Source organism: Microtus pennsylvanicus, chromosome 2 (genome assembly GCF_037038515.1).
Source record: "Microtus pennsylvanicus isolate mMicPen1 chromosome 2, mMicPen1.hap1, whole genome shotgun sequence".
NCBI classification, from domain to species: Eukaryota; Metazoa; Chordata; class Mammalia; order Rodentia; family Cricetidae; genus Microtus; species Microtus pennsylvanicus.
In genome coordinates, this window is record NC_134580.1 from 132,232,683 (window position 1) to 132,260,351 (window position 27,669).

Here is a 27,669-nt window from a genome sequence, read left to right on the forward strand (position 1 = left end):
AACAGCAAGAATGATAGCAAAGAAGCAAGACACGGAAGAATATAGTCTACAATACCAATTACAAGAAGCTTCAGAACAGATGAGACCAGTCTGTTGGTAACAGAAGTCAGAATAAGGAAATACCGGGCAAAGAGAATCTGTGATGAAGAGGTAGAAGATCTGAGACGACTCCATGGCTGGTGGTGATGACATGTGCTAATATTCATAAGCTGCATATTTAAGACATTTTGTGAGGGGCTGTGGATGAAGTTCGATGTTATGAATGCTTGCATAGCACATTCAGTTCAAAACACTCAACAAAACGAAACATCTCATTTTGCCTTTAAGCTTCATGGAAAGGTAATTTTCTAAGGGACGAGAAAATGAACAGACGGACACTGTCACTGAAGGACTTACTTTGGAAGCTGCCCAGTCAATCCAGCCTTTAGCACACGGGTCAATGTTAATGAGCACAAGGCCTTCCACCAGCTCTGGATGATTGAGCTGAGAGAGAGACAGAGACAACTGTGTGAGACGCCCACTCCCCACTCCTTTAAAGCAGCAGCCATGCTCAGCAGGTCAGTGCTAGGCCTCGCTCCTGGTGTCTGGAAGGAGGACTGCAGAGATGCTCTGGAGCCCTTACAGACAAGTCCTCTTGACATCTGACCCAGCACCTGGAAACCAGGCTCTCAGGATGCTATTAGGCCATCTTCCCTTCACGGGTGCTGAGGGAAGACTAGATTTTGTGGCTACAGCAGGGGAGAGCATACTGCAGTTGTTTGACTCACAGGGGGACTTCCTTATGGACGGGTGTGCTGAAGGACTTGGCATAGGGGCTTCTGTGGGCTGCTGTGGGACAACATGGGCTCCTGATTTTTTTTCTTGAAGCTGCCTGAATACGCAATGCCATCCCAAACTCCCTCCCCTGTGGCCCAGGAGGGATCACAACAGGAGTCCTCCCCCATGGCCCAGGAGGGATCACAACAGGAGTCCTCCCCTATGACCCAAGAGGGATCACAACAGGAGTCCTCCCCCATGGCCCAGGAGGGATCACAACAGGAGTCCTCCCCTATGACCCAGGAGAGATCACAACAGGAGTCCTCCCCTATGATCCAGGAGGGATCACAACAGGAGTCCTCCCCTGTGGCCCAGGAGGGATCACAATAGGAGTCCTCCCCCATGACCCAGGAGGGATCACAACAAGAGTCCTCCCCTATGGCCCAGGAGGGATCACAACAAGAGTCTTCCCCTATGGCCCAGGAGGGATCACAACAGGAGTCCTCCCCTATGGCCCAGGAGGGATCACAACAGGAGTCCTCCCCTGTGGCCCAGGAGGGATCACAACAGGAGTCGTCCCCCATGGCCCAGGAGGGATCACAACAGGAGTCCTCCCCTGTGGCCCAGGAGGGATCACAACAGGAGTCCTTCTACAGGGTTGGAAGGAGACTGTAGTCCCGCTGTTTAGTCACATGATGGTGTCAGTTCATGGCTTCTCAAGCTCAGTTTTCATGGCTTTAACAATCTCCCCAGAAGCTGCATCTGGGTCTCTTTACAATGTTCTGGCCTCATATATGGATTTTCAGGTCCTCTACACACAAGGCAAGCCTTTATGCACACACACACAGGCTGGAGCAGTTGGAACTTACAATACCAACACAAGCAGGCACCCAGCTGGGACCCACACACTGCCTTGGGGAGTTGAGACTAATCTTTCCTGTACTTACTGCAAATCGGCTGAGGATGTAGGCTCCTGCTCCAACTCCAATACCAATGATGCCCTTCAGACTGTGAAGAGGACATAACAATTGACTGAGTCAACTACCTTTGGAAAGAATACAAGCTGCATGTATACAAGAGTCTCACGCAGTTTCTTAGACAAGCTTCTTCAACTTTTCAAACTTCAGTGTCTTACCAATATCAACAAGGGTAACATCACCTACTTTCAAATTTGCTTTTAAAGGTTGATAAAATATGTTGTAGGGGTGGTGGTACACACCTTTAATTTCAGCACTTGGGAGGCAGATGCAGGCAGATTGTTGTGAGTTCCAGGCCAGCCTGGTCTACATAGTGAGCTCCAGGAAGGCTAGGGCTATAAGAGAGACTCAGTCTCAAAAACTGTGTGTGTGTATATATATATATATATATATATATATATATATATATATATATATATATATATATATGTCTCAAACCTGGAATTCATTTTCACTACTACCTCAAAATTCATCAGTAAATCTTGTAAAAACTACCCAGAATTATTTCCATTAGTTACTACCCACTTTACGTTTTTATAATTTTAATTTTTTTAAATAAATAAGCTTTCATTTATTTTTAAAGATGATTGTGTTTAAGTAAATACACTTGTATCTGTGTGTGAATTAAGTGCAGGGTGAGTGTGGAGTCCAAAAGAGGGCAATGAATCTTCTGGAGCTGGAGCTAGAGACAGTTGTTAGTCACCCAACTGAGGTACTGGGAACCACCTAGGTTCTCTGCAGGGGCAGGAATTTCAACTGCTGAGCCCTCTCTTCAGCCTTCACAATTCATTTTAATCCATCCCTAAACAGAATCAAGTATCAAGCTAATTTTATTTTTTTCCTAAACTACTATGGTTGTTTAACTTGTCTCCATACATTTTCCTTTTACTCCTCTACAAATAACTAGAATAGGAATAATTCTTGTTTTAAAGTTAGTTTTACCAACATATAATTTATATACCTACAGTAATCCCTTTAAAAGTCTAACTATGTATCACTCCAGAATTAAAATTCATTGATGTCTTTCTTTATTACAATAAGGACATTTGATGTGGGATTCCCCTCTGTATGCTGTGAATACCATGGGTTAATGAATAAAGCTGCTTTGGCCTATGGGAGGGCAGAATTGAGTAAGGTGGAAATTCCAAGCAGATAGAGGACAAAAGAAGGCAGAGACAGGGAGACACCATGGAAACGCCATGTAGCCACCGGAGGAGAAAGACACCCGCATGCCGGTACCAGATAATCACGAGCCTCATGGTAAAAGATAAAATAATAGAAATTGGATTAATTTAAAATGTAAGAGTTAGTTAATAAGAAGCTTAAGCTAGGGGGCTGGAGAGATGGCTCAGCGGTTAAGAGCATTGCCTGCTCTTCCAAAGGTCCTGAGTTCAATTCCCAGCAACCACATGGTGGCTCACAACCATCTGTAATGGGGTCTGGTGCCCTCTTCTGGCCTGCAGGCACACACACAGACAGAATATTGTATACATAATAAATAAATAAATATTTTTTTTTTAAAAAAAGAAGCTTAAGCTATTGGCCAAACAGTATTGTAATAAATACAGTTTTTGTGTGATTATTTCGGGTCTGGGCGGCCAGGCCCGAACAAGCAGTCTCTACCAACAGATATTGTGAACTTTTATCTGATCTTTCAGGCTTACGGAATCTGGTCTGTGCTTCTCAGGTTGTTCAACATGCCTTTCCTCCACTTGATCTTATAATTATTCTGTCTTTCTTTTGCCCTGGCTCTCTGTCATAGCCTATATGGCATGTATCCAGGAGGACATTTGCTAGCTAGCTTCATTTATGAGGAGCCTGCTCTTTTAGCTATCATAATATTCATATATTTCTTTGTACTGATATTGCTTAGTGCTAAAGATCAATCTCAGGGCACAATACTTGCTAACATGTGCTTTATCACTGAGATACACCCCTACCCTACTTTGTCTAAGGCGTCTATTATGATTGGTTGTCACCTACACCCACCGAAGTGCAATGAACATAATGACTCTTCTGTTTGTGAATCACTAGTTTAGAGAATATAAACTAGAGTCAAAACAAGATAATAAATCTCAATGAAAAGACACCTGTTTATTGGGAGTGAAACCCTGGGTTTCATTTGCAGCAAAGAGAGGGGAGAAAGTAGAAGACTATAGAATCTACTCACCTTAAGTGTGTAAGTACAGGAGGCAGCATTTCAGCTAGCTCATCCATGGTGGGGTACTGATACCTGAAACCGAGAAGAACACCTTCTGAATTAGAAAGCATCCACAATTCCCAGTCTCTAGGAAACCTTGACCAGTCCAGGAGTCTTGGAGAAACACGAGATTTTTCTTTTCCTTTTAACCAAGGGCTCAAAGGGTGTGGTTTAGTTGCCTGGAAACAACTGTGGCCTGATCCATGATCCTCCACGGTGGCCATGTGAGGAAGTAAGAGGGGCCACACCCCTTATAGCAGAGAAAGTTACAGGAAGAGAACTGGCGAGATGGCCTACTGTGTGCTATTTCCAAACTCTTAACATTCGTTTCCAGGCTCAGGAATGTCCAGCAGCAAGAGACAACTCAGGAAGTAGCTTGCAGTCTGTCAATCATATTTAGAAAGTTAATTGCAACAGAAAATATCAATTTCCTGGGCCTATGCACTATTATAGAACTTGGGTTCCTCAGAATAAATACTCATTTATTTCATTTAGGTGTAAGATAACATGTTTCTTTTATAAACTGCTTAATTATGATATGAACTGATTCTAAAATGGGCAGGCAAGTCCAGGAGCTGACCAGAGGAAGAGTAAGGAGAAAATCACAGAGATGATAGATCCAAAGAGGGACAGGATATTTTAAGATTATATATATATGTATGTATATATATATATCTTATAGTAAATTGTACTAGAGTAAGTATGTGCATGTGTGCGTGTATGTATTTGGCTAGTCTTTATATAGTAAATGGCCTCCTATATAAGGAGGTAGGATGTGTCCCATAACCAATATGGAGCTCAGACTGCATCTGGTGAACACTATATGGGACAGAATGTTCTCAAAACTATTTATGCAAAAGTCAGAAAAAACCTTGATGGATGTCATCTGGATGAATGACAACTGCTTATTTATGATATGAACTGATTTTAAAATCACCAGGCAAGCCCAGGGGCTGCCCCAGAGGAGAAAGAGTAAGGAGAGAGTCACAGAGAGGACAGCATCAGTGAGAGAGAGGATATTTTAAAATGACACTGATTGTGTGTGAGGTGCATGCGTGTGAGGTGCGTGTGTGTGTGTGTTTGTGTGTGCCTGTAAAATAATCGCCCATATGCGTGTTAAATAATCGCCCGTGTTTGGTGACCTCTGCCCTCTGCTCCACAATCAACAGGCGCTCAGTCTGCTTCTGCTGAACACGGTAAGAAATGGAGTGTTCTCACACCACCTGTGCACAAATTAGGAAAAAAATCTTGGTAGATATCACCTGGGCGAATAACAACTCCTATCTGAGAGACACAACAGCTTGGAAAGAGTCAACGAAGATTCTAGAACAAGACTTATTGGGTTCGAATCCCAGCCCGGCTACTTATTTGTACAGTGACACAGATCCTATAGGGTTGTAGGGATTGAGTGCACTAACAAACATGAGCATTTAGCGGTTTCTGGAAAGCCTGGGTTCTATGCAGGTACAAACGCTCCCTTGGGAATCTGTGATGCCAACATACAGAGCAAGTTTAGCATGATGTTGAGTGCCAAGGTCAGTCAGATGGTACCCTTGCCTGTCAAGATGGCGTCAGAATAAATGGTTCCCCAAGTGTCCAAAATCCATCTCTAGGTGGGAATTCCAATAGGAAGGCACTCCCAGAGCAGGTTCAGAGGAGTCTGGGCTCTGCCTATGTGTCGGGCACTTTAGGAAGAGACACAGAAGTGACAAGTGTACAACAAAGGAGTCGGGACAGATGGGAGTCCGTGAGAAGTGGGAGCTCCAGACACATTCTGCCTTGTGACTACAGGTACATAGGTCCCGGCCATGCAGTGGCAATCCTGGGTATGTGAAAACACAGCAGCCCTCAACACACTTACACTCAGGCTTCTGAGACCAGGAGCAGAAAGACAGGCAAGCAACACCTCTTGTAAGTGTGATACCATCACAGGGAGGGAAACACACCAAGAGCCCCTACCATGCACCCATTTGTTCTTTGGCCTCAAGCCTCCCAGAAGTCTTCCCTGTGGCCTTACCCTGTTGGGAAGGATGGGGCCCCTTCTTGCTGGCCTGGGGCATCCACGTGACAGACAGCAAAGTGCTGGGTGATCTCCTGCATATCCTCGAAGTTGAAGAAGGTGTTGAAACAGGATTTATCTATGAGACGAGAACACCCGTGGATCACAAGCTCTCCAGCTCTCCCCAGTTTTCCTCTGCTCAGCAATGCTGAGCCCATGCTCTTTCTCTCCCTTCTCAGCCCCAGTCCACTTAAGTGAGGAGTCTGCACACAGCCTCACTCAGGCTGCTGAAGGAAGACTCCACAGGAGGCACCTCTGTGCCTGGAGAGCAATTGGTTCTCAACTCTACACCATGGGTTCAGAGTAGGAACACCTTGTGAATGTTTGCTGGGTTTCCTGGTGGTGGACAAAATAATCTCCTACCCACAATGCTGTCTTTCATGCACCTTGATCCTCTACCTGAGGAGGAGACACTGACCTTCCCCTGACCCTGGGTAGAGGACATTCCCAGCTGCTGACCACATGGGGCTGTCAGAACTGCTATACGCATGGAGGAGATGCTGCCCTATTTCTTTCCTCTTAGCGTAGGGTCTTCATCATTTCTCATGCTAAATCTCAGCCCTGGGCTGTCAACTCAACACTCTGCAAGGCAGAGCTGCATGAAGGATACAGGTTTTGAGAGTCTGTGCACTGGTAGTTAGAACCTAACCTTGAGAGGGTATTCCAAGTACTGGCGTTACATAATTTTTGGCTTAGAGACTAAACTCATTCCACATGTTCAGTGTTGCTTTTCTGAAATGCTTTTTTAACAGAAGTACCAAGACTTTTGTATTTTTAAATATCTGCATATAAATAATGAGAAATCTTCTGGTTTTATATTAAACTTGAATATTATTTATTTATTTATTTATTTATTTATTTATTTTTGTTTTTCGAGACAGGGTTTCTCTGTAGCTTTGGAGCCTGTCCTGGAACTAGCTCTGTAGACCAGGCTGGCCTCGAACTCACAGAGATCCGCCTGCCTCTGCCTCCCGAGTGTTGGGATTAAAGGCATGTGCCACCACAGCCCGGCTCATTTTTAATCTCACATATACCTAATACAGATTGTCTAATAATTATTGTATTCAGTACTTTTAGTGCACCTCTGTGTTGAATGTGACTATTACCTTAAGTCAGACATAGAAATTTCTACTCATCACAACACAGCAGCATTAAAACAGCTCCAGATTTTGTAGTTTTGTATTTGAGCTTGAATAATAATAGGGATACTCAAACTGCATCATGATGGAGCACCTACTTAAAGAACCTAGTAATAGGCTGTAGAAAGAAAACTTAATAATTCAGTGAGTTTCTCACAACAAAATTAAGTTGAAACTCTAGATTTTTCTAACCTCAAACATAAACAAAGCACCATGGCTTAGGTGGTGGAAGAGCACTTAATGCGCATGAGCATGGCCCTGCATTCAGTCTCCAGTACCCTTACAACCAAACAAAAAACAGGAAAGGGACTTTGGCTCTGCTCTCATAGTACCTGACAGGTCAGTCTGAAGTGGACACAACAAAAAGGAGAATATAGTCTAAAATCCTCCAAGTACATGCCCCGAATGCTACCTAAAGATGGTAACCCTGCATGTGACAGTAAAGATGGAGTGTGAGAAAGACTAGTTCAGCCGGACAGTGGTGGTGCTTGCCTTTAATCCCAGCACTAGGGAGGCAGAGGCAGGCACCAAAGCTACAGAGAAACCTTGTCTCGAAAAAAAAAAAAAACCAAAAAGTAAGTAAATAAATAAATAAACAAACAAATAGAAAGACTAGCTCTGCTTTATTAAATACCACTATTTAGGGCTGGAGAGCTAGCTTCTTAGCACCCACATGGTGGCTTACAACCGCCTGTAACTGAAGTTCCAGGGATCTGATGCCCCTTTTGGATATCCACAGGTACCAAGCACACAGGCAGTGTACATGCAGTACAAGCAGTCATACACACAAAATAATTTTTCAAAAAAAAATGGAAGACTATCCAAAAAAATAAATAAATAAAAATATGATTTAATGCCAGCACATGATAGGTAGATCTCTGTGAGTTCAAGGCTAGCCTTGAACAGAGAAGAGTTCCAGGACAGCCAGGGCTGTTACACAGAGTTTGCCTTGAAAAACCGATCAATCGATCAACAAATAAATAAAAATGGAATACTATTGTTCCCTTAATATATAGAGATTACAGATGCTGATTAAAAAGTGAAGCTGTAAATCAATACATACGGTTGAGCCCAATGTCATGATATGTCAGGATAACTGGTCTGTTTCCTTTTGGTAAGCCTCTTATGGTGACGTGTACCATACCATGGGGTGTTTCAATGTCATGTTCCTGCAATAAGACAACATAAAATCTTAGAAAGGCTTAATGAATCATAAGCCCACCAGAAACAGACAGTACTACACACACTATTTGAACTTTCTAATTTATTATCTACTAATCAGATAATAAATAAATACACAGAAAAAGATTCCTTGTTGTCCTCAAAGCTCAATTTTAGGAGACCAGGAAATCAAGAATTTGTTGATAAATTTGTAATTTGGTATGGGAAGGAGATCAACAAATTAGATAAAGAGCCAGGAAATATTTAAGGAAAAAATAGTTAAGAAACAGAAAATGTAAAACTATTCCTGGGTAAAAAGCCAGAGGCTTCAAAGATCTTGAACACGTGTCTAGCTGCAGATAATTCCAGTAGACACCAAAAGGCATCTTGGCCTCGAATTCTTCTCCTTTCTTGGATGTGTCCTATATCATCTGTCCATTACAGGAGTGGCTCTTGGCTGCCATGTGTGTACATGAAACCTTTGAGCCACAGCTTCCTAGAGGTAGGAATGCATCTGGTCATGTGATGTCAGCATCTTTCCCTAGGAATTTGTGTTTGGGATTGAGAGACCACATCTGTGACTCGGTGCTTCTCCTGAAGCAGGAAAGTAACCTTGGTAGCTTCTGAGTGGCCTGCAACTTCTCTAACTCCTGGTCCTCACTGTGTGTGCTCTTAAGACAGCCTGGACAGCTCCTGGTTTAGGATGTGCTGGGCAGTTTGTTCTATATATATCATAGACACGGACCGAAGCAAAATTAAGAGGTAGTCAGAGTAGCACTCAGCTCAGGGAACTGAGTAAAGCCAGGTAGTGCGGGGAGTGCCTGCAGCAACAGAGAATGATAGGTGGAGAAGAGAGAGGGGGCAGAATGTTGAGGTTTATTCTAGTCTTTTCCAACTTTTACATTTCTAAAAAAAATTATAGCACTTTTGCCTCATGAATTTCTGCTGAAGTCTCCATCTGTCTTAGAAAGTTTCACATGGATAAGAAAGAATTAATTATGCCAGTGAGAATCTCAGCAAATGCAATGGATTTCCAGTACAATTTTCTATTTAATAGTGAAGCTCATTAGAACACATGGTTTCTCTCATGTGGAAAAGACAATTCTGCCTAGTAGGACATCAGTATATCTCAAATCCCAGCCTCCAGACCAGAGCACAGAGACCTTTATTGATTCCTGTATGCAGGTTTCACTATCTGACATACCCGGTTGCTGATTTTGCCCATGAAAGCTCACTGTATGGCTTACACAAAAGGAAGAAATGAAGACTAGACTTAGATATTGTGAACTGGTTATAATATGAATCATAGGGTTTGGACAGAAAGACTATGAAGATAGAAGTCCCTGTTATTGCATGAACTTCTGTTTATAGACATGTCAGACTTACAGAAGGAATTTACACATGTATGTGCTTGTGTACACACAAACAGACCAAGGTAATTTATTGAATATCTGCTTTTTAAACCCTTCCTACATGCTATATTCTGATCTGAGCTCTGAGGTTTATAGAGCAAACCAGAGAGGTGTTGCTGCCTTAGAAATACTATATTCTGGACAGAGTGTCAAACAATAAAACCAAAACCTAACCAATCCATAATAACAGCTTTTGAGAAATACGGTCCTATCCTAGAAAATTAAGAAAGCAATCAGGAAAGTAAAAAAATGCTTTGGAGAAGAGTTTGGAAATCTCTGGTTGTTTTGAGAAGGGCCTGCCTACAACATTTGTACCCTCAGAGGTATGTGTGTGTGTGTGTGTGTGTGTGTGTGTGTGTGTGTGTGTGTGTAGGGGGGTTTGCTTTTTTTTTTTTTTAAAGAGTATCTCATTATATATCCCTAGTCACAATCCTCCTTTCAGGTATATCTGAAGAAATTCTCAAGCATGGGTATATACACAAAATCATCAACCATGCTTATTTTAAAAAAAAACCAGCCCCCATATACATTAACAGGGAAATTAATAAATCATGATTTATTTATACAATGAAATGAAAACAAGTCAACTAGCAGTACAATCATTAACACCAAGAAATATTTAAAAATAAGTGCCTAGTAAGAGCAGGACAGAGAAGATTATGTGTACAATAAATCATTCATAAAGACATCCCACAGCACACCACAAATTCTATGTGTTTATGATATTTAACAAATGCAGTACTGGAAGCAATGTATGCTAGTCTGAGGGCTTTGCCTCCTTGAGGAAGAAAATGGAGTCCGAAAGGGAACTCAAGGATACCAGAGTTTCGTCTCCATGTTCTGTTTATTGAGAAACAAATATAGGTGGGGAAAAGGAAGGAGAGGGGACTAAGAGCTTTAATTTTTAGGTATCACAGTTCAAGACAGTTCCCCAAATTTGTCACTATGATCATCCAGTAGTAGAATCTTCCTTCTGCCTTACCTAAACCTTTAATAAAATCTTGCTCAAACAGTCTGCTTGGGTGCCAGCTAAGCCTCTGAGCCCCAGAAAGCATTCAATTACAATGTGACCTTAACACAGGAGTCTCCCAGTCCCTAGCCATTAGTCAGTGGTACTATGTGTATGAGAAGATGGACACTGAGCTGAAAAAGGAGGAACAGAACAATGGTAAAAATGGAGCTGAAGACGACAGGGTTAAAAAAAGAACACTTTAACGTGGTAAGGGGGACGGGACAAATAACTGCTTTGTCATCACCCACAATGTGTATAAAATTCAGAGTCAAAATTGGACCCTCAACAAAATCTCAACCTTTCAGGGAGAGCTCAGTCCCTACCTCCCCATAATATGCCTTCAGATCGTGTAACAACCGAAGCATCCAAGGGCCAGGAGTCTTCACTCTGATTTGCTGCCCTGTGTCATTGTCCCGGAGTTCCTCTTCCTTTTGGAAGACTGTGAATGTAAATGGTCTGAGAGCAACAGCAGGAAGAGAAAGAAGGCGCTAACCTCCATGGGAATTTGTGGATGTATTTCCATTGTAAACGAGGGGAGGAGGTGCAGAGACCCGGGCTGTGGAGCTGACTCAATGGTCGGAGCACTTCAGCGTGTCAGCTGCAGCCGCCTTTCTGCTACAGTCAACCTCATCTGTCTCACCGGCTCTTTCTCAAGTGACTTACACATCACTATTCTAGAATGTGACCCACAATGGCAGCCAGTGATCAAAGGGCGGAGCTCAAGATGCCTTCTCACAGGCTCTGGAGTCTGTCTCTGTGTTGTATACTTCATGAACACGCTACACTTCAGACTTATAAAGCAACCCCAGCTCATACAGGCCGCTGAATTCCTTATCCTGACTGCCTTGCCCCATCAACCAAAGATTCATCTTAATTAGAAAGCCTCTTAATTTGAGCTAGGGTGGTACCAGTATTGGATAACCACCAACTCTGGTCTCTTTCTCGTGTCTTCTCCCTTTAGCTAAAGATGTGTTTGCCACAGTTCTACTTGTTTGTTTTTTTTTTAATTTCAGTTGAGTTATGACCACTTCATGCCTGTCACTACTTCTTTCCTATTAAACATGTTTTTTAGTATAAAATTTTATTGTTCCAAAAAGCAGGTGTGATGTTTGTGGAACTCAGGTCTTTGCTAGGCAATTGTACTTCATCTGTACTCCAAGTCCTGGTGCATAGGGCTTTTTGATATAATGCCCCATTCACTACCTTACTCCTGTACAGAGAGGCATAAGGTTCACTTGTATAATCTCACTGCAAAAAATAACCTGCCAATTACTTCTCCTCTGTCCTATCACATTTCCCTGTTTAAAGGTCTATGACACATTTCCTCTGACTCTGGCCTTAACTTTCTCCCCTCCTCCCTCTCGCGCCTTTCACTCTGGTTCACACAACACTTTCAGGCATCTAGTTTTTGCTTTGCGCCCACCCACAACTTCCAGCCTTCCCACAGACACGTTTCTCATCTGAAAATCTTTCTTTTGCAATATGTCAACCTAAAAAGTCTTTTCCTTCTTCAGAACCAGATCAAGTATCTTCTTTCCACAACCTTAGCTGACAATGAGGAGAGAGAAAGAACAACCAACCAACCCCTAAAATACTCCAGAACTCTCTCTAAACACATGGTGTTTCAGGCGTGTGCTGTGTATGACACCATGTGTGAGCATCTCTCTACCAATGAGAATCCTGCCCTAGACTTTATCATAATGTTACAGAATTTTTTTCTTAGCACTGTGGCTCTGGAATGTAGGGTTTTAAAAAGTTGGTAGCCATCATACATGTGATGTGATATGACCTGTTGAAGGAATAAACCCTCCACTTACAGAGCGTACAGGCAGGTGGTGATTTGTGATTTTTGTTTGTTTTTGACTTTTCCAGTAAGTTCCTCCTACCCTGTCTCTCACTTGCCACCAACTTAATTCTTTCTTGGTAATAAGACATTGTCCAAGTGACCTCATCTGCAGAGGTTTAAAACCATTTGAACACCTTTGAAGAAGTGATCACATACACTGATTGGCACTGTAGTAATAATATCTAGTCCTCAAATGGGTCCTTTGCAGAGTTACTGCAATTAAACAGGCAACATGAAATTATTCAATCCTTGGTCAAGCCCGGATTATCATACACCATTATCAGCTTCTTCTACAGAAATGATATATCCTGCCAGACAAGAGTTTCTTCCTGTCCATTAATATTCACTGAGTGCTGGGATTAAAGGCATGGATCACCAACACCTTTCTGGCTGAATTTTTTTTGTTTTTCGAGACAGGGTTTCTCTGTAGCTTTGGAGCCTGTCCTGGCACTGGCTGAATATTCTTAAGTTGCTCTTGGTTATCATGAAAAAACTATTACTTTCCTTACAGCAGGGCTGTACACATACAGAGAAGAGACGGCATTTGTTTAAACTATTGCTCCAACTTTCTAAGTAGTCACATGGGAGAGAAGAATCAAGAAGCACCAAATAGACAGGGGGACAGTGAGGGGCTTGTCACTGTCATCACACAGCAAGTGCTTTTCTCCCTCATCAGTTCTGACCACATCACCTTGAGACACCCCTCCTTCACTCTTCTACATCTACATTATAACTTCTGTTTGCCTCAGAGGACCTGAATAGCAATGGAACCACTTGTGACAAGAATCAAGAGAAATAGCACACATTTAATTAATTTTCACAGTTGAAAAAGATCTGTATGAGCTACAGTTGATTAGTAAAGAAAAAAGAAGAAAACTGCTGCTTAAACATCAGTTGTGAATTTGGTTAATGATTCTGAGGTGATTTCATGAGGCTTTCATCACAGATTCTTTAAAAGATTTTTCTCAGGCAAAACCAAGACCCAAAGGAAACCCTGGTTATGACTCAGTTTACCCTAGGACACAGCTGTTCTAGTGGAGAGCATTAATAACTTAGCACCAATAACTGCATTTAGTGACTATGTTGGTCTGACATTTGTTCTGCTCTTCAAGGATATCTAAGAAGCTGTCCTGGTTAGTTTTTTAACCAACCTGAGTTCCCTGGGAATGGGAACCTCAACTGAGAAAATGGCTCCAAGAGACTGCCTGTAGGCAAGACTATAGGGCAATTTCTTGATTAATGACTGATGTGGAAGGGCTCTGTCACTATGGCTGGTGTCTTCTCTGGGTTGTACAAGACAGTAGGTTGAGGCAGCCATGGGCAACAAGGCATTAAGCTGTGCTCTTACACGGCCTCTGCTTCAGTTCCTGCCTCCAGGTTCATATCTTGAGTTTCTACTTTGGCTTCTCCTGATGATGGACTATAAGATGTAAGATGAAACAAACCTTTCCCTCCCCAAGTTGCTCTTGGTCATGTCCTTTATCACAGCAATAGAAAACAAACTAAGACAGAAGCCTCAGGCAAGTTGGGCCATTTTTGACTTCTCACATCACAGTTCCTATGCTTCAGGTCTTCTTGTTCGTGTGTGTGTGTGTGTGGTATGGTGTATGTGTGTGGGGGTGTGTGGTGTGGTGTGTGTGTGTGGTGTGTGTGTGTGTTGGAATCTGAAGATTGGACCTAGGGTCTTGTATATGCTAGGCAATCACTCTACTACTAAACTATATCCCTAGTCAGTTTTTCTTTATAACACAGAAATTCCATATATCCAAAACTAGTGACAATCGTATGACCTTAACAAGCACCTGCCATCATTCTACTTCTATCAGATCTCAACAAACGTTATATTTTACAGTGCCAGAAGACATTAAAGCTTCACTCGAAATATCAGGACTTTTAGGGAGGCTATTTTTTATGCAAGATGAGTTACTTTTGGCAGCAACAAAAGGAAAAAAATCAATACCACTGTATTTCTACATTGGTAAAATAAGGTTTAAGCTTTATTATCATTCAGATACATTAAAAAAGAAAGTATTTTAAATGAAGGCTCCAAAGATAGGCAAACTGGAACACAACAGTATAGGACTTCATAATAAAAAGAAAAGAAGGGATATAGCTTTTTGTGGTTGATTTTCAGGGCTAAGGACTGAACCCAGGGCCTCACACATATCAGGCAAGAGCTCTACCACTGAGTTATAGCAGCAGCTCCAATATAAAATAATAATAACTGCCAGGCGGTGGTGGCACACGCCTTTAATCCCAGCACTTGGGAGGCAGAGGCAGGTGGATCTCTGTGAGTTCGAGGCCAGCCTGGTCTACAAGAGCTAGTTCCAGGACAGGCTCCAAAGCCACAGAGAAACCCTGTCTCGAAAAACACAAAACAAACAAACAAAATAGTAGTAGATGTTGTTCTGGGGGTGCGAGTATTGCACAGTGCACTTGTGGAAGTTAAAGGACAACATTAAGGAGTCAATTCTCTCCTTCTAGCTCTCTGAGGCAGGGTTTCTCTTGCTTTTTTTGCCATACTGTACACTCTAGGCAAGCTAGACTGTGAGCTTCTAGATTATCCTGTCTTGATGTAGGAGTGATGGGATTATAGACACATACCATTGCATCTGGACTTTCTAAAATTTTTATTACATTTGCATATCTATAATTTTATGTGTAAATAAATTTAGATTTATGCATTTATGGGGTAGGAGCAGGCATGCCATGGCACGTACATGCAAGTTGGAAGACAACCTGTAAGAATTGGTCTCTCCTGCTATCCTGTGGGTTCAGGAAATTGAACTCAGGTTGTCAGCCTTTGCAGTAAGCATCTTTATCTGCTAAATCATCTTTCTGGCTGCTTATGGCTTTCTTAAAAAATGGGTTTTAACCTGGGCAGTGGTGGCATACGCCTTTCATCCCAGCACTCGGGAGGCAGAGGCAGGTGGATCTCTGTGAGTTCGAGGCCAGCCTGGTCTACAAGAGCTAGTTTCAGGACAGGCTCCAAAGCTACAGAGGAACCCTGTCTCGGGTGTGGGGAGGGGGCTGAACTCAAGTTATCAGGCAGTAAGTACCTTTCCCCACTGAACCATCTCACTGGCCCCTTGCTAGCGTATTATTGTGTGGGTCTTGCATACCACAAAATACATTCAAAGGTCAGACGACAGCTTTGTGGTGCTGGTCTCTCCCTGTACCTTATGCAGGTTCCAGAGATTGAACTCAGGCTATCAGGCTTATGTTGCAAGTGGCTTTCACACTGGGTTATTTTACTGGTCCTGCTAGACTATTTTTAAGCCTTAATATTTGTGGTGGTTTGAAAAAAAATGGCTCCCAAAGGGAGTGGCACTATTAGGTGGTGTGGCCTTAATAGAAGAAGTGTGTTTCTTTGGAGGTGGGCTTTGAGGTCTCATATATGCTCAAGCTACTACCAGTGAGACAGGTCTCTTCCTGTTGCCTGCAAGTCAAGATATAGGGCACTCAGCTACTTCTCCAGCACCATGTTTGCCTGCACACCACCATATCCCACCATGATAATAATGGACTAAACCTATGCAAATGTAAGCAACCCTGATTAAATGTTCTTCTTTTATAAGAGTTGCCCTGGTCATGGTGTCTCTTCATAGTAATAGAAACCCTAAGACAGAAGTTGGTACCAGGAGGGAGTTATGATTGTGAAAAGCCTAACCATACTTTAGTTTGAGGAATTTGAACTTTGGGAGTTTGGGTTGGGAAGCAGTGGAATGCTTCAAGCACTGCTTCATGGGTTATACCAGTAGGAACATGGAAGATAGCGGTGCTAAGATTGATTTGAACTGTTGGGGGCTGCTCAAGAGGTTTCAGAGGAGAAGAATTTTAGTATGTTGCCTAGAAATCATTCTTGTGATATTTTGGTGATTGCTTTTTGCCCTTGCTGGAGGTGAAAGTTAAGAATTTTGGATTAATTCTTTGGCAGAGGAAATCTCAAAACAGTCTAGTCCTAGGATAGACTCTGTTGTGCAGTTACTAGTGTTAACTCCAATGAAGACATATAATGAAAAAGAGCAAGGAAAAATATTTGAGGAGAAAGGGAACACCAGGAAGTGAAATAGAGCTAAATCCTGTATTCAAGCAGATAAACAGATTAAGAAATAGAATAAAGGGAATGATGATCTCAGGGCAAAAATCTCACCCAGCTAAATTTCCGTCTTGTGAAAAGGTTAGAGCCTGGTTTGGTGGTGCACACCTTTAAACCCAGTGCTGGGAAGGCAGAAGTTGGTGGATCTCTGAGTTGGAGGACAACCTGGTCTACAGATCCATTTCAGGACAGCTAAACTTATGCAGGGAAGGACAGAAAACTGTTGAAGATGTAACTGAATGAGAAGGCCATGGTTCTAGTCCCAACAAGTACCAGAAGTTGGCAGCTTTGGCTACATGGTTCTGGCTTTAGAGACAAGGATAGAAGAAAGGTATTATGGAACTTTCCTTCACGACTAAGAAAAGCAGCTGAGGCCAAACATGTGGAGGCCTAGAGAGGCCATTGCATCAGTCTGTGAAGTTGAAGTCTGAATTGTCTTGGAGATGTTGGAGATGCCGAGTCATGGGATATGTGCCAAGGAAAGCTGCTATAAGGGGATAGAACCAGCCCAAGAGAGAGAAGTGTGTTACAGTTAACAAAGCTGAAGAGAGCTGAAGAGCTGAAGAGTGTGAGACATTGAGATGCAGAGTTTGGAGTGTGCCCAGTTGGTTTTCAGTCTTGCTTTGGCCCAGTATTTCCTCACTATGCTCCCCTCCCTACATTTTGGAATGGTGATGCATATCCTATGCCATTACATATTAGAAGTATATGACCTGCTTTTTGATTTTGATTTAACAGGAAATCACAGTTAAGAAACAACATGAATCTCAGAAGAGACTTTGATCTTTAGAATTTAAATAAGTTTGAGACTGTCATAGACTATGGGGACTTTTGAAGTTGGATTGAATGCATTTTTTGCATTATGACATGGCTTCAAGTCTTTGGGCGCCAGGGAGTGGAATGTGGTAGTTTGAAAGAGAATAGTTCCCAAAGGGAGTGGCACTATTAGGAGATATTGTCTTATTGGAGTAGGTGTGGCCTTGTTGGAAGAAGTATATCACTGTGGAGCAGGGCCTTGAGGTCTTATATCTGCTCAAGCTACTTCCAGTGAGATAGGCCACTTTCTGTTGCCTGCAAGTTAAGATGTAGGGCACTCAGATACTTCTCCAGCACCATGTTTGCCTGCATGCCACCATGTTCCACCATAAAAATAATAGACTAAATCTCTGCAAATGTAAGCCACCCCAATTAAATTTTCTTCCTTTATAAGAGTTGCCCTGGTCATGGTGTCTCTTCACAGCAATAGAAATCCTAAGACAATCTTAAAATTAATTACACTTAAATTTATATTTATACTTACATATGAAAACAGTAGTTGCCAAGAATGAGCAAGGCCCTGGGTTCCATCCCCAGCTCTGAGGTAAAGGAGTACTTGTGCACGCACATGCACACGCGCGCACACACACATACACATGCAAGCATACACACACAAACACACAAGTAAAACAGAAGAATAGATGGTTTAAGTTTACCAACTTTGGTATCTGATGAAGGCAAGTGCTTCCATGCTTTCAGATAGGAGTGTACACATACTATTTCTGAAACGCATTGCACTGAGTCCCCCATCACTCTTTCTCAATGATATCCTTCTAGGTAAATTATATCAAAAGCAATCAACTCTAACTAACTAAGCTAGAATCCAAACCATAACTAAAGTCAGATTAAATAAAAAATCTAAACTCGATTTTGACTGACCCTATTGTCACAAAGTATCAAAAGTTCTGAAGACTTTTTGAATTTGAAGTAAAAATGATGCCTGTGCACACTAGGCTGGTTCTATCATACACACAAGAACCAGCTGGAACCAGGACTCAAGAACAGTGCTACCAACCTTCCCTTGCACAGCAAGCCTCATCTAACCTGCCACATAACCTCAGCTTTAAGGACAAGTTGTCAGTTCTGGACTTACATAACTAATGGATTTGGGAGGAGCCAATTTTTCAGTGCCATTTACTCTATGACCTCACCCAGAAAATAGGAACAAGATCACATTTGTCTAATAGATACTCTATCATAGGAGACCAATAATTATGACAGACCTGATTTCCTGATGTAAAAGCTATGCTTTTTTAATTTCCCCATACAAGAACTGAATAGACTGTTTTTTCCTTTTGATGTTAATGCTATAAAGGCTGTACTTAACATAAAGTACATATTGGAAATAACTCTTTGTTGATGGATATGCAGGATGGCTGAGTACTGGAAAGAAGGAGTATGGTTTGAAGTGCCATCCTTGCTGCTAGTATCCTCTGAGTTGACTTTATGTTGTTGCGATGGCAACAAATTCCAGAGTGAGATAGCCAGGCTGTGTGGGCTTATCAGGTTCCCTATATATCCATGTGTGTTCCTTTCTTAGATTGCTTTCCAGGCTAGTTAACAGATAAAGTAGGTGGATTGGAATGGCTGGCTCATTTTCTTAGTTTTCAAATTGGCAATAGTAGATTATGAAGAACAGTACCATGTAGGAAAATACTGACTCAGGATAAATTTTGCATTTCCAAACATAAAGCCAAGAAAAATTTTCATTTTGTATTAATAATAATTTGCTTTTTGATTTAGGTAACAATTTTGCTATTATGATGACTCTTCTCCAAACTGCCCATCACCTATTTTATCTGCAGCCTGGTGACAGCCTTCCATCACCGGTGACAAGTGAGGTCTCTGACATTATTTGAGAAAAGATCTCAGTCACAAAGAGACAGCTCAACCAAGTAACCTACAGTCATTAGGCAGGCACTTTTTGAACATGGTAGCAAATCATTTTAAATAAACTTGATCCAATGACTAAAAGAACACTAGTGAGTCACAATTTGTATGATGAGCACACTTCTAGCTAGGTGTGGTGGCTCATGCCTGTAAACCCAGAACTTGGGAGGCTGAAGCAGGAGGCACTGTCATGAGTTCAAGGCCAGCCTCGGCTACAGTCCCTGCTTCAAAGAAAGAAAACAAAATACAAACAACAACAATACAAGACCTACGTCTCCAAGACCACAGGCACAGGGAGGGAGGCATTGTAGGGACCCTGTACAGAGCCTCTTTGGTGCTTGTACAGTCCTTACCTGGCAGTCAAAGTCCTGGAAGTTTCGTGTGCCATTCTGTCAATGGAAGGCAGAAAACACAGTCAGTTTCCCCAAATGTGCAGTAAATTTAGCTCACAGTGAAAGCAGTGCACGTGCAGACTCCTGGCTCTCACAAACTAAAATGATTCTCATTGAAAGGCTTTGGAGAGAGGGTGGGTGTTTGCAATGCTACTGCAGGCTCCATTTTCAGAGGTGAGATTAACATGAGTTAAAGCCTAGTTATCCAGCAAACCCTGTTGTATTGTGCCATGTGTGGAAAGAAAGCAGTAAGGACGCATAGAAAGAGGGTGAAACATGAACCACAGTCTAAAGCTCATCCTCAACACACATGGGAAGCACCTCAACGAAAAGGCAGTGAGGCCAAGTGATAGTGGTGGAGAATAGAAAAAAGGTTCCCAGATCTAGAAAGACAAGGCCAAGAAATGAAGATTTCAAATCTAACCTTAGTTAGATTTCTTCTTTAAGAAAAGCAACATTGGGAAGATGGCTCACCAGTTAAGAAAGCATACTGCACCAGGCATACCTTTAATCCTAGTACTTGGGAGGTAGAGGCAAGTGGACCTTTGAGTTTGAGACCAGCCTAATCTATAGAGTGAGTTTCAGACAGCTAGGGCTACACAAAGAAACCCTGTCTCAAAAAAACAAAAGAATGCACACTGCTCTTGCAGAGGACATGAGTTCAGTTCTGGCACTCATGTGGGACAGCTCACAACTACCTATAACTCCAGCTCTAGGGAATCCAAAGACCCTGGCCTCTGCAAGCACCCCGACTTGTGCACATATCCACACACACATGCATAGGAATAGAAATAAATCTTAATTAAAAAAGAAAAGCAACGTTGGGGGTTGGAGAGATGCTGCAGCTGTTAAGAGCACCTGCTGTCTTGTAGAAGATCCAGGTTAGGTGGCTCATAACCACCTGTAACTCCAGTTCCAAGAGATCCAAAGCCTTCTGGCTTCTGTGGGTATTGCACATATATAGATAGGCTTACACACATATACATAAATAAAAATTAATGAAATTTTTCTAAAAAGCAATGTTACTGGAGGAAAAAAATGAAACAGTTTTTTAATATGCTAACATATTAATTATATCCTATGAAATTGCTGGTGAGAAAAAAAGAGGAAAAAAAAATCACTGGATCGTTTAAAAAGTACAACATACCTAAAAGCTCCAAATGAAATTCACCAAGTTCCTAAAAAGGGATTATATGACAGTAATGCTTGAGGGAACCAATGGAATGATTCAGAGCACGTCTGCAGTGTTTAAACTGCCAAAGTTGAAAGAGTACAACGTAAGAGTACAAAAAGGGGAATGGGATGCAGTTAGAAAAAAGAAAAACCCTTTTGATTTGTCATAATGTATACAAGCCCCTCCCTGAAAAGCTCCATTAGCTAGACTGTTATGTAATAGTACATGTATTCATCACCCCAACAGCTTCCAGAAGGTGTGGAGCTGCAAATAAGAGCCTTTCTCAACACTGCCTTTCCAGATACCTAACTGCTCGAGAAGCCTATCTTAGGAACAGCTCTTCTCTGAGCCAGAGGCACAGCTCGGCACTAGAGCACTGCCTTAGTATGTTCAAGGCCCCGGGTTTGATTCCCAGCACTAGAAAATACCCATTCTTCCTGATCCCACCACTTCCTAGCTGGCAAGACAGAACAGAGGTTGAGACATAGCCTAGGGGTACACATACCAAAAGAAACAAACTACCCTGCCCAGGAGAGGAGCTAGTAGAACCAGCTGGGGTAATCTGGATCAATGCAATCCAATATGATAGCCATCAGTCACATGAACAGTTCAAGTTGTGCATGCATATATGTAACTTTTTTTTGCATTGTTTTAAATTTTGTTTTGTGAAACAGGATCTCTATGTAGTCCAGACTTGCCTTGAGTGCTGTGCCTCTTACCTCCTGAGTGCTGAGAATACAGGTGTATGGAATACACCTTGCTATTAGATTTTTAAGTTATTTATTTTTTAAAAAATCAAGTTTCTCAGCTGCATTAGCCATATCTAGTGCCCATGTTACTGGGCAGCACATACACACAACACTTCCACTATTGCAGAAATGTCTGTATGATGCTGTCTGATGACCTTTTGAACGAGTCAGATTCTAGATAAATAGCCTTGGGTTTTCTAAGATGTATACAGCAAAGCCACAGCAGATCAACAACCACTGAGAAAGTACAGATGCCACAAATAACAAACAAGGACAGAGAACCAAGGCTAGTCTGGGCATCATTCTTGACTCAAAACTGAAGAAATAATTTTAAAATCTGATACGGTTACAGCACGGAAAGACAGTGATGATAACCACAGATGAGATGGGAGAGCACATTCCAAGGAAGGCAGCAGCTATAAGCAAAAAGATATCATAGTGTTGTATGCTCCTACTAGTCCCACAATATACAGATAAGAACTTCTTCAGAGAAGCCACTGCATTTAATTTCCAGTAAGGCTATGAAAGACCAAAGGAAGAGTCCTCGCACAGACTAAAGTAGATGGTTTCCGTAAGACATAAGTGACCAACAAGTGAGTTCTTTGATTTATACAGTAAGCAAGACAATTTTTAAAAAATTAAGCCAGGCTTATGCCTATTGTCCTATTCTTTAGAGACTGAGGCAGGATTTCTGAAAGTTCAAGGCCAGTTTGAACTAGATCGTGAGATCTATCCCTGCCTGGATATACTTTAAGGCTTTGCCTCAAAACAAAACAAAAAAAAACAAAACAAAAACACCCAAACAAAGATTAAAAGTAAAATATCAAACATTAACCACCATCTATCTCTGCATAGAGACTATGAGTGATGTAATTTCCTTAATGCTTTTCTACCATAAGCATGTGTGTTTTCCTTTCATAATACCAAACAAAAAGGATTTGCACAAAAAAGGCAGGTTTAAAGATGGGTCATATTAGGACTTCAGTCCTACAGTGTTCCTAGAGGCTCCTTTAGGGATTATTTTAAAAGATTAAAGGTAAATCACTCTAATCTGACTAGACTCTCTGAGAGCCGATGTCACTGGGTACATGACTTCAGTGTCCTTGTGATCACATGATAGCAACCACAAGGCAACTAAGAACTGGTCAAAGAAAGAGGGAAAGTATGTATAAATAAAACAACTTGGAAGGGAAAAACAGTAATCACTAGAGAGAAGACAGCTGCATCCTTCCAATATTATATCATATCGAGAAACGTACAAAAATGGGGCTGGAGAGCTGACTCAGCAATTGAGAGCACTGGCTATTCTTCCAAAGGTCCTGGTTCCTAGCACACACTTGGTGGCTCACAACCATCTGTAACACTTGTTCCTGGAGATCTGACAACCTCTTCTGACCTCTGTAGACACCAGGAATGTATATGATACTCATATATACATGCATGCATGCAAAACAAGTATAAGAAGTTCTGAGAGGCAGAAGGCAATGGCCACAATGTAAAGAAAGATGAGCTAATAAGACCTTGAAAGCAATACCCAAAGCGACCAGGGAATCCACCAGTTCTGTGGGTTTGTAGCAGGGAGGGGGCCTATGTCTGACTCACCATCTATTCTTGATCCTGACACTCAGCAAGTGCAAGACTGTCACCTTGAAGAGGTTATGAACACCCCAAAAGAAACATAGGGTTTGAGGCAGACAAGAATACCAAAGAGGGAAGGAACTGAAGTGGGGATAGAAAGTTGTTACAACAACAAAATTTTTTGGAAATAAATTGATCTAAAAAACAAAAGTACACAAAAATGGACTCCTAAGTGTGGTGGCATACCCATAATACACCTTCTATGGGTCACTAAGGCAGGACAATTACAAATTTCAGGCCAGCCTAGGCAACTTAGAAGATTTTTTTTCCTCAGGATAAAAATTTTCTAAAAGGGACCATGGCTGGAGATGTAGCTCTGTGATAACAAGCTTGGGTAACACACCAAAAGCCCTTGGTTCTATCCTTAGGGGCAAAAAACTAAACAACAAAAAACCTTCCAGAAAGAAGAAAAACAAGACATCTCTCCTTAAAAAAAAAAACAAAAAACCTCCCAACAGAAAGCAAAATGAAAATGGGTTCAAATAAGCCCCTCCCCAAATATCTAATAACTCATGTGTCTTTAACTGAGTAAGATAAACAATTAATATAAGTTAATAATCAGTGTTGTTTCAAAGCTTAGCAATAGGGTCTTGCTATATAGCTTAGGCTGGCCTCAAATTTATGATTCTTTTGCTTTAGCCTCCAGCCAACCATTTTTTGAGGAGAAATATGTTCAAGCTGATAATCCAAAATAAGAATAAAAATTCTAGGGGGGGCTGGAGAGATGGCTCAGTGGTTAAGAGTACTGACTGTTCTTCCAGAGGACCCGGGTTCAATTCCCAGCACCACAGGGCAGCTCACAACTGTCTGAAGATCCAGTTGCAGGGGATCTGACACCTTCACACCAATGCACATAAAAAATAAAGTTAAATAAACCATAAAAAATATTTAAAAAAGAATGAAAATTCTATATGTATGTATTTTAAGCATCTCTATCAATCATCATTTCCCAAAACAATAACAGACTTCCTAAATAAATCCATAGGGTATAGAAGCTACAATAAGACTGTCTTCTGTAATCAAGTACTGCCCGTCAACTTTGAAACTGACACCTACACTACACACTAGTATGCTAATGTTATAGGTCACAGACTCCTGCATTGGCACTCTGATAGGCTGTGGCTATGGCTTGGGCTCACCTCACAATCCAGTCACCCAGTCTGTTGTGGTGGCATTAATACCTGCTTGGGAACCCACTCCCTGCCCCAGTCTCTTTCAGGTCATTTCTGATAACAGCTGTGACAATTGCCTCAGCATACGAGGATATACACACCCTCTAGTTCACACCACAATAGCATCTCAGAATATTTTCTGATGAAAATGTGATTTTAATTGCAGACTTCGGGTGGGACAATGTTAGAGATTGAATCCAGGGACTTATACATACAAGACGTGGGATGTGGGATCTACTATCAAGCTACCCCTACACACTTTTTTTTTTTTATCAGAGCACACTTTATTTCCTGGTTCCCAAAAACTCAGAGTAGACAGTGATCATGTCCTCACTGGCTCACTGGCCAGGGCCAACACTGACAGAAGCAGGAGCATCCCTAAACCCTCCTCTACTGAATTCCATGTTGTCTCTTATTTCCCTGAGCCAGAATCTAGGGCCTCATTTTTCCTAGAATTTTTTCATAATCTCAGATTCTAAGCAAGCGACACCACCCACAATGAGGCTTGACCATCGTAAGTAAATATTGCAGGCTCACCGGGGGCTATTGGAACTCAAGGACTGCTTGCCCTATTACACTCACTGTACCTACTTTTCCAGCCCCTTCCTGACATGACACTCCAGCTACCCAGACACTTTTACCAGTAATCCACCAAGTAGGCCAGACCCTCTGGAAACATTTATTAAAATTTAAAAATGTAATTTTATTATTGTACGTGTGCGTATTGTTGGAGGAGGAGGAACCTGTGTACCACTGTATGCACGTGGAGGCCAGAGGACAAAGGGCAGTTGGTTCTCTCCTTTCACCTTTACATAGGTTTTAGGGATCTAATTCAGGTCATCAGGCTTACACAACATGTCCTGCTAAGGCTGAGCCTCCTAATCTCCTATCCCACGCCCCACTCTGCACACAACCTTTATAAAAGTGACCCTGACACAAACTCCTCTATTTCAACTCTCCTAGAGCTTACAAATATGTTGCTCCCAGGGGCTGGGCTGGAGAGATGGCTCAGCAGTTAAGAGTGCTGGCTGCTTTTCCAGAGGTCCAGGTTCAGGTCCTAATACCCACATGGCAGCTCACAAGCATCTCTAACTACAGTTCCAGGGGGATCCAATGCCATCTTCTGGTCTCTGTGGGCATCAGGCACACAAGTGGTGCATAGACATACATGCAGGCAAAACAACCATGTCGATAAAAAATAATTTTTTAAAAGTTGATCCCAGAGTTCTCCCTCTTATAATTCTTACGTCCTCCCCTTTCCCTTCGCTTACACACCTGGCCATTAGTAGTAGAAAAACAAACCTTAAACCTTAAACTACAGTATGAGTATGTGTTATTTCACAATTTACTGTAATAACCAAAGCAAAGCAAATAGTTTGCTTCCATTCATCCCTTTGGGTATTTACTCCCCTTCCCGATATACCATCAACCGTCCAGAAGACAGCTGTGGCTTCCTGTTTGTTTTTTGTTTTTGTTTTCAGACCTGGCTTCTGGCTTTTACTAGGTTCTATAGTATCTAAAGCAAATAGGCAGACTAGAAGACAGGGAGAATGAAGTAGGAGACTTGCTGGGTGAGGTGGCGCAACAACTAACAAGCAGCAGCAGATGGCAGGAAAAGCATCGGACCCCCAAATCAAGGTCAAAGTTAAAAGTTAAAGGTTTAGACTGAGCTCTAATGTTTTAATAGATACTGACTTTGGACAGGGTATACACCTCATCTGTAAAACAGGTGATTATTTGTTTAGCAAGAACCTAGGAGAATAATATAATAATTTGTTGTTTGGTTGGTTGGTTGGGACTCTCTTCATAGCCCTGGATGTCGTGGAGTCACTACGTAGACCAGGCTAAATCCACAGAGACCCACTTGCCTCTGCCTCCCAAATACTGGGATTAAAGGTGTGCACCACTCTGCCCGGTTGGAGAATAATAAAATATTTGTAAAAATACTCTGAAAACAGCTAAACATTTTTTGAGACAGTCTTATGTAGCCCTATGTGGTGATAATTTGTGCTATAAAAAATAAAGCGAGCCTGAGGATCAGAGTGTGGAGTGAGCCACTAATTAGCCATAGAGTTCAGGTAATGGTGGCACACACCTTTAATCCCAGCACTTGGAGGCAGAGGAAGAAGGAGATCTGTAAGTTCAAGGACATCCTGGGCTACACTAGATTGATCCAGAGAGAAACAGGGCCAAGTGGTGGTGGTTGGGAGTCACATGACTTTAATCCCTGCGCTAGGGAGATGAGACAGGAAAGGATATGGCTGGGTGGAGAGAGGAATATAAGGCAAGAGGAGACATGAGGATTCATGGAGAGAGAATCGTGACCACTTTGGTCTGAGAATTCGGTTCAGGTAAAAGATCTCTCTAGTGGCTGGCTCCTTTACTTTCTGATCTTTTAGCTTTCACCCCGATATCTGACTCTGGGTTTTTATCGTTAAGACCAATTAGATTTGCACTACAGTTCTGGCTAGCCTGGAACTCACTATGCAACCCAGAATAACCTTGGATTCTTGACAACCTTCTTGACTCTGCCTCCCAAGCACTAGGATCTCGGAGGTATGTTACTATGCCTGGGTTTTCTTTTTCTTTTAAGAAAGGATCTTGCTATGTATTCTAGGACTTGGTGTTCTCTTATCTCAGCTTTCTAAGCACTGGTATTATATAGTCTGTACCACCACACTTATAATGCTATTTGAGAAAAAAAACCTAAACATTCATATATCTATACAATTCTGTTCTGGTGGTTAGTTCTTTTCATCACTGGAGCCAAAATAAACATGGCAAATCCACCCACTTCTTGACAATCCCGAGCTATAGACAAAATTACAGGCATACTAAAATAAAATGGAAGAACACCATGAGTGATGAGACAAGTTAACAAAAGCGTCTCTTAAAATATATGGAAAATGCTTCCTTATGGTCACCCAGGACACGCTTCTCTACAGTAGGGTTGGTCTGCATTCTCTTTAGTTTCCTGAAGCATAAAAGGGTTTAGCAAATTATAAAGAAAAAGATGGGGTAAAATAATGTACATCTCTAGGCTGCTCCTTAAAGGGACAAGAGAAATCACACAAAGTCTACATGGTTACGACAGTGGGCAGAACATTTCAAAACAGGAAAGAATTGGGTTTCAGTCCCAGCTCTACCACTTACTGACTTGGCAAGCTAGCCTGTCAA

The 27,669-nt window shown here is 41.9% G+C and overlaps 1 protein-coding gene across 4 annotated transcripts in view; it reads right to left on the bottom strand.

The window, feature by feature from the left end:
• LOC142844383 (protein NDRG3) overlaps window positions 1-27,669 on the bottom strand; it is a 65,552-nt gene that overhangs the window by 14,723 nt on the left and 23,160 nt on the right. For 2 of the 4 annotated variants that reach the window (XM_075962796.1, XM_075962794.1), the window contains exons 3-8: window positions 19,721-19,756; window positions 8,195-8,300; window positions 5,951-6,071; window positions 3,904-3,966; window positions 1,704-1,764; window positions 397-483 (exon numbers count right to left, since the gene is read on the bottom strand). In XM_075962796.1, coding sequence (XP_075818911.1) covers window positions 397-483; window positions 1,704-1,764; window positions 3,904-3,966; window positions 5,951-6,071; window positions 8,195-8,300; window positions 19,721-19,756 — 474 coding nt within the window. The remainder of the gene's footprint in view (window positions 1-396; window positions 484-1,703; window positions 1,765-3,903; window positions 3,967-5,950; window positions 6,072-8,194; window positions 8,301-19,720; window positions 19,757-27,669) is intronic. The other 2 variants (XM_075962798.1, XM_075962795.1) reach the window with 1 other exon arrangement.